This window comes from Macadamia integrifolia, chromosome 8, assembly GCF_013358625.1.
Source record: "Macadamia integrifolia cultivar HAES 741 chromosome 8, SCU_Mint_v3, whole genome shotgun sequence".
NCBI lineage: Eukaryota > Viridiplantae > Streptophyta > Magnoliopsida > Proteales > Proteaceae > Macadamia > Macadamia integrifolia.
The window spans coordinates 14,202,372-14,210,345 of NC_056564.1; the positions used below are offsets into that span (position 1 = coordinate 14,202,372).

Genomic DNA, 7,974 nt, shown 5'->3' on the forward strand with positions numbered 1-7,974 from the left:
AAAAAAAAAAAAGAAAAAAAAAAAGAGGCAACTCCGATGGTCCGCATTCACTATGAAACCAACAAACAAAAACCTACTGAGCTGCTGATAATTAAACTAGGGTGTGTTTGCCCCCCACCACCCCCCTGACAACACTGAAGAAAATTTTGCAACAAGGAACACAATGGGATGGTACCTTGCATCCTTGAAGAGAACACAAATGGGTGGCTTTCTTTTTTGACTGCAGAGAAGGCCATCGGCATCCTCTGCCATTATTGGCTGGACCAAATCTTCGTAATCTGCAGATGACAATCCGAACATATGAGCCTTCCAGAAGCAACAGACAATCACGTTTATTGCTCGGGGGACCAAAAATTCCAATACCACAAATTAGGAAACATTTCAACTGCAGCATTCACATCATCTAATTATAATCGACTGATCAAGTAAGTAAACACACAAGAGGATTCAGAATCCCATAATCCCCAAAAGTTATTCAGTGGAAGAGTGAATATAGTACCCAAACATCCTTTTCAAGCAAGACAAATAACAGGGAATCATAATTGTGCACATAAAGATCGAAAGTTCTGAGAAGATATTGTCAGGGCCTGAAACCAACCTCACACAGAGACCGTATCGAACTTTAAACATACAAGTTAAGGTTGAAGAAACCCACTTTTTTCATTTTTTGGTAAGGTTGAAGAAACCCACTTACCCATCAGAAAAATTGGCTCAAATGATGCTTTAGATTCGGACAAATCGAAGTTGAAGAAAAACCCACTTACCCATCAGAACAGATGGCTCAAAATAATGCTTTAGAATTCGGACGAATCAAAAACTAAACTCGTAGAACCACCACAGACGAACAGGGAGAAAAAGAAAGAGAGAGATTCCCAAGAGAGCCTTAAATTTCCTTGGAAGGAAAACAAAACCCTTTTTCCTTCGAAGGACACACAGGGAGAAAACGTAAGGATATTTGACTGTGGAAAAGTAGATGAAGACTAATGTGCAAAATGGCAAACGGTGCAGATTACTATTAAAAAATCACTCTCGAACAAACACGTGTGGTCAGCATGAGTCACCAACCTCATTGAGTTTTTTCTTTTTTTGGTGAAACCCACCTTTATTGACACGAAGGAGAAATTTACAACTGGGTTAAACTTGTCAAGTCAATCTCAAATTCTGAGTTCTTTCACTTTCAATTTCATTAATTAAATTTAATTCCTCACCTGCTTCTTCACTTTCTCCGGTAACCCGTTTTGATCCTTGAGTGTAAAATCCTGTGTTGATGAAGTAACAATCACAATTTTGTCAACCATGGAAACTTGAACGTTCCTTTCTTTGCTTAACGATGAAGTTTCCGAAAAGCAAAAGGAATATAACCCTGTCCAAGATGGTTCCAGTCCAGATGAAACAATATTTTGCTAATAAACAAACAAATAAAAAGAACCCATAAATTTTCAAACTTCAATTTTTTTTAATCAGAAAAAAAAATTAAAAAGAAATAACATAAGAATCCAATTACAGAGATCTGGTCAACGCAGAAGATACTACCATTTGAATTTTTTTTATGGACTCTTGTTGCAGTTTCTATTTCATCCTATTCTCCTCTCTTCTCCGTTTTCCAGCAGGATTTGATCTTTGTATATTCTTTATTGAAGACGATCGATGAAGGACAGGGTTTTTAGAGTGGAAAACTTAAAAAAGCATCTAATTGCCGCCATTTCTGGAACGATTTAGTTCTACTTAACTGCATCCAACTACGAGATTCTCCCTGTGTGAACAAAAACTCCACTAACCGTGGCCAAATAAGTTTAAAAAAAAAAAAAAAAAAAAAAAAGGAAATTGAGAGAGAAGCAGAGCAGTAAAGTTTGAAGTTTTGAAGTGGCAATATCATCTCAGGCTGCACAGTTGCAGAGGCACCCTTGTAACGTTCGCGGGAATTTTGATTTCAGATTAGTCTTGGGAATTTAGCCGTTTTAATCAGATTTTCAGACACTTTCTTGGTTTTGGGTTGTGATAGAATCTGATACCAAACAGACCTCAATTCTCTGTGGGTTCTTATTTTAATTTTGTAAAAATCTGGTTGTAATTTAGTTGGATACAACTTCACTAAACAAAGTTGGATACAACAGAATTGTAAGATTTTTTTTTTTTAATGCCATTTCAAAGGAAGAGTAAAATGACTACCTTACCCCGTGAGTCTGTGACTGATGATCTAATCTCTCCTCTCATTGGTACCTATGTTGGTGTAGGCACACACACACTGAAATAACAATCTTTTTAGAGAAAAAAGAAGTCTGAAAGGCACCATAATCTCTGTGCTAGACACTGGGAAGGTTAAAATGATCACTGTGAGATAAGGTGCAAATTCCACTTATGTTGATGCTTTTGCGTGGTCACAATGTCTTTCACTAAACCCTCTTTGATTTTTTTTAAAAAAAAAGAACACTATCCAATCATGCACTCTTACACCCCAGATGTATAAAGTCCAAAATACCCTTGATACTGAGTCATATTCAACCACAAAAATCCTTGAATTAAGAGATTCTTTCTTTACGTTGGATGAAAACTCAGTTTCTAAACAAAATGTAAAATTAGGTAGGGCCCAGTGGCTCACGATGGTTTTCTTGCCAAACTTTGTGTATTCTATCAAACTAGTCACACATTTGGACCATTGGACCTTTGAGTCAAACAATAGAAATTATTCTCCCCAACCCTAGACCTAATTGGTCATGATCACATAAAAGGAATCTGTTGCCTTTACTTTTCTCTTTCTCATGTTTTCCCAAATTAGAACAAATTTCACCATGGTTGAGAAAGTTTGTAATCACCCTCCACCTAATTGGTTATGGTCACATAAAAGGAATTTGTTGCCTTAGCTTTTCCCTTTCTCATGTTTTCTCAAATTAGAAGAAGTTTCACCATGGTTGGAAAGTTCTTATTCTCCCCAACCATCCACCTAAATGGTCATGGCCACATAAAAGGAATTTGTTGGCTTATGGAGTTATGCCTAGCAAAGTTTCTCTCTCTCTCTCTCATGTATTGGTGCTGGTATCAGTCACTGTCCATACTGACCAGTATCGATTAGACTGATTTTTAATAAAAAAGAAAAAAAAAATACCCAAAAACAGAAAAGAAGGAATTTTATTTCACATCAGTGGAAGTCTCCCTATTTTGAGGTTTAAATTACATGTGTTTTCAAATTCCAAGTATTTATAATACAGTTGAAAGTTTTAGTGGCTTCCCTCTATCTCTAATGATTTAGACTTGGAGAGGTAATGCCTAAAATTTGTTTTTCTTATTATATAAGTAATATTAAATAATTCTATGACTCCTAATAACTAACGGGTTGATTTCTTGAGGTCACATAATCCATTCAACGTGGCCTATCGCGATCCTAGACAATAGGGGGAGAGGGATGGGAAGAAAAAGAGGTCATATCTGGACCATCATTCAACCATCGGTGAAGGAAAATTTTATCCATAATTAATTATTTATCAGAAAATCAATGTAAAATTATTCAGATTTTCATTAGTTCTTAGGTTATTATTTTTTTGTTGAAATTATTGAATTATATTTATAAAATACATGTGATGTGTATTAGCATCTTCATGTTGATTTAATATAGGTTTGAACATACTTGCATATGTATCATAAAAATTTACTTGCACACAATATGAATTACTTTTGGGGAAAAGTTGTTTGAGCCTACATCATACCCTTATTTACACACATTCTTATTTTTTAATTATTTTTTAAAATAAATGAAAATTAGAATGAGTGTAGGTATAAAGTACACCTTAGGCTTAGAAAATCCTTTCCCATTAATTTAAATTGGTGGATCAATTCGGACAATTCGTAAATGGCCAATTTGACATTAGCTTTTGGTTGTATATCTATACCAAAACCAAACAAAAAAGTGGGTGGTTTTGATTCTGCCATGTTCAATAGCCATCTCATTTCAGTTTTTCAAAACTATGTTTATTTTTATTTTTTATTAGGAGAAGGTCAGGCATGCCGCTAGTGGCTCAAGTACCGAGAGGGGATGAGAGGGGTAGAGAGACTTTTTTAAAAGAGGAGAGAGACAGAGTGCTAATATACCCAACCTTTTCTCTTTTTTTTTTTTTTTTTGGGTATTATATACACCACAATACATGTCCTAAATTTAAAAAATGCCCATGACTTGTATCTATATTAGGTTGACTTAGTTTAAAATTGACAAAAGAAAATCTTGGGTTCAAAGAAAATAGATCCTCTAAATTAAATAATCTAAGAAGAATAAGAGCAAAAAAAAAAAAAAAAAGAGGATACCCATAACCTTAGGCCCCAAAATATAATCCCTTATTCCTCTATAGTCTCTCCACTATAAGTGATCTCTTTTCTTTTTTAAGGAGTATAGGCATCATATGCTTTATCAGAAGAAGCATATATATAGAAGCCAATTTGCTCTTTTTGGTTGCTCAGGAAAATATCTCTTCTTTATGTGGATTCTGGCATCCTATGTAGATGGTTAGAAGAACAAGTACTTCACTTTAGTCCAACTCAAGCCATTTTAGTCAGGGATTTAGAGAGAGAGAGAGAGAGAGAGAGAGGTACTTTGAGAAACTAAAGAACAAATTGATTTAAGCAGGAAACAAAGACCTAAGGATCAATTCCAGAAAAATGTTCCAAGATGCTGAGCTCTTGAGAACTGGTTTTATCATGCAGTGATGGATATGTTAGGCTTTTAGCATCTTCATAAACAATATACCACAACCACAACACTAAAAAGAGAGGAATCAAACACTAAAAACTGACACAATAAGTCTGATGGAATGAATTCAAGAAATTAATTAACACCTCTTTAATTAAATGATTAAGCTTATGTTCTTGAACTCACCTCAAACAGCAACAGGAAACAACACCAGCTGAATAGGTTTCAGGTGGAGCATCTGTCCTTGAGAATTAAGAACATGTTATAGTAATTACCCACTAAATATCTAGATGGAGGTGTTTGGCTTACATACACTACAAAACTAAAAGTGAATGGAGATAACTGACTTAATTGTTCCATATTATCTTTGTTCTTGAAAGGATTTGTCTCAGTTATACCATGAAAGACTCTCTCTCTCTCTCTCTCTCTCTCTCTCTCTGTGAGCTAGGTAATAGATGAAAAAGAAACCCAAATCCAAGTCCTAGAAGAAGGGAAGGATGTGTTGTTCAGGGGAGACATACCTTTTGATTCCCAAAGCACAAGAAGTTCTACCCACCAAAGTTTCCTCCAAAATATAGACTGATTATTGATTCAGTGGAGTGATGACTTGAGATTTAGTGTTTCAGCCAACCTCACTGCCATTTCAACTGCTTCCAGTGTGAGAGGAAAAGTTTTAATTTTGGTGCCAACACCCCACTTGATTTAAGGGTTTTTCTAGGCCCATAATTCACCATGAGTAATTCTGAGACGAAAAGTTTAATTTAATTTAATTTAATTTATTTATTTAATTTAATTTATTTATTTTATTTTATTTTATTTTTTTGTTTAAGCTCTAAAATGAAACTAGATAGGCCCATGGTCCTTTAATCTTGTATCCAATATTGTGAATTTTGGTCCACTTGATCACTTAAGAGGGACCCATGTAAGATTAGATGTTTTTATCGAAGTTCTAAAAGTCTAAATGGTTCTATCAATCTTTCAATTTGTAATCATCCTAAATGGATCTATCAATCTTTCAATTTGTAATCATTTCTTCCCCTTATTCTTCTGTACAATGTGAATTCTGGTCCACTTGATCTCTTAAGAGGGCACCCATGTAAAGATTAAATATTTTTGTTGAAGTTCTAAAAATTTAAATGGTTCCATTAATCTTTTCAATTTATAATCAATTCTTTTCTTTCTCTCAATAGAATGGTGTTTAGTACATAGTGATTGTGTGGAAATTAATAATGTCCATTCCAAATGTAATATTCCTCATCAGTAGAGTAATACTGTCTCTTTTGACTCTTTCAATCAAAATTAAAACAGTCCTTCGGATTGAAACATTAAAAGATCTTCATTCTCTTAAAAAAATAAAAATTTAAAACTGTACAGAAAATGATGAAAATCGCAAATGAATAATCACACAAAGCAAGAATTTGCATAATTCAACAAGATTGCTAACATCTATGGTGAGATGAGCTCTATTTCACTATTAATGGAGAACAGAGTTACTCGTCGATTAGAGAGTACCTCACTACAATTCATATGAATCTATATAGGTACTATTCACTACAGCCCTAAAAATTTTACTTAGGAACTACCGCCGTGAATTCCTCCCAAGGACTGCCAGTTTGTTGAGGACATAGGAACGAAAATAGGATGTCAAGTGGGCCGATTCCTATGGCTTCAATCCCACAGCCTCGGGCTTTTAACAATCTTTTGGAGTCAACCCACAAACCTATGTGACAGAATACAAGACAACATTCCTCCAACAATTGCACATATCCATACCACTTCAAACAATGTTCGCACAACTTATCATGTATTTGAAACTACTCTTATGTATTAGTTTAAACAAAATCTCGATTCTAATTCCTTAATATATTTAAGATGGTAACCACCCCATCAGGAATCATAATGATCAATACAGATATGGAACAGTCCATCCGGGTAATGCCGAAAGTGGAGGAATCATCTTCACCTTTATGGATCTTCTGGATGTCATTCTTGAATGTCATTCTCAAATTTTTTTTTTGGATCCAAATAAGAATAAGTCCATGGAGGTAAATCCATTTCAAATGCTTCTGGCTAGGCTCCACCATTGCCATTCGTTCCATAAAGATAACTATGACACAGACAAGCTTGAATTACAAGCAGAAATATTCTTTCTATTTTTTCTAATCTTTTGACCCAAAAAGAAAAAGTGCGAGTTGGAACAAAATTACCATATGGCAGAGATAATGGTAGTGAAAAAAAAAAAAATCTTGGCACTGGATGTGGAGGAGCCTTACTTTCCCAAAGAAAAAAAAAAAGGAATCTAGCCCATACGGGAGAAAGAAAAGCAAGGTTTAAAATATCAGTATCATATATCGTATCAATATCAATATTATTATAACACGATTTTAATGATATCTATCCATATTTCATCATATTGTCTCAATATCCACTGATACTGATATGATACGACTAATATGATATATACTAATCCTTAAGTTGATAATTAGAGAGGATAAAAATCTTTAAAAGATAGGCAGGAGATTTAATCCTGGAGGCCTGGAAGGGATGTGAGGTCTAGGCGTTTAGCATAAGTGCAGAACTACAGATTAGCAGACGCTTTTGTAATTCTAGGTTCAATAGATGAACCATTCAGCCATCCTTGATCACACACAAGATAGTAATTTTTCTATTATTTTAAAAATCCTAATTTTGATTGCTATCCACAAAATCACAAGTTGGGAAAAAAAATAGATGATAATATAACAAAATAATGGATCCTAACCATTAGGGTTTGTAATAGTGAATGGGAGCACACGCATGCATTAAACATGGGTTTACAATAAGGGAAGAGTTCTCTGTCTAGAAGCGTAACTCCTACATCAATTCAAGACCAATGGAAACTCACCTGGAAGCATCAACAAAGTGGACAAGGTGTCTAGACACATGTCCTACACAGCTAGACAAAATCCTTTCTCCTGTTACTAAAAATATAGGCTATTGGAAAAAGATCCTCACACCATAAAGTGTGGAGATGCTTTCTCACACCCATTTTACATCTCTACACTCTCTTCCCCGACTATATGGGTCCCTTATTGATGAAACTGATTCTTCCATAGGTTATTTTAGAAGGATGAAAAAAAAAAGATGTCTATAGGCTAGCACAAATATGTGAATCGTGGCTAAAATTTTGTGGACAAGTTTGACCAAAAATGTTTTCTTTGCCCTTTAGTTTGGACAAAACACCCCACTGAATCGTGGCAAAGCAAAGTGAAGCAAGAGAAACAATTTTCTTTCAAAAAAAAAAAAAATGTGAAACTATG

At 34.6% G+C, this 7,974-nt stretch overlaps 1 protein-coding gene across 9 annotated transcripts in view; it reads right to left on the reverse strand.

The window, feature by feature from the left end:
* LOC122086414 (protein DETOXIFICATION 42-like) overlaps positions 1–5,354 on the reverse strand; it is a 14,401-nt gene extending 9,047 nt beyond the window's left edge. Inside the window, exons 1-4 of one of the 9 annotated variants that reach the window (XM_042655203.1) lie at positions 5,197–5,354; positions 4,862–4,913; positions 1,209–1,363; positions 176–278 (exon numbers count right to left, since the gene is read on the reverse strand). In XM_042655203.1, the coding sequence (XP_042511137.1) occupies positions 176–252 (77 nt within the window). In that variant the 5' untranslated portion in view covers positions 253–278; positions 1,209–1,363; positions 4,862–4,913; positions 5,197–5,354. Of the gene's footprint in view, positions 1–175; positions 279–694; positions 998–1,208; positions 1,404–1,533; positions 1,820–4,861; positions 4,914–5,196 lie in introns of those variants that run through there. The other 8 variants (XM_042655205.1, XM_042655201.1, XM_042655202.1 and 5 more) reach the window with 8 other exon arrangements.
* Between the last annotated feature and the right edge of the window lie 2,620 nt (positions 5,355–7,974).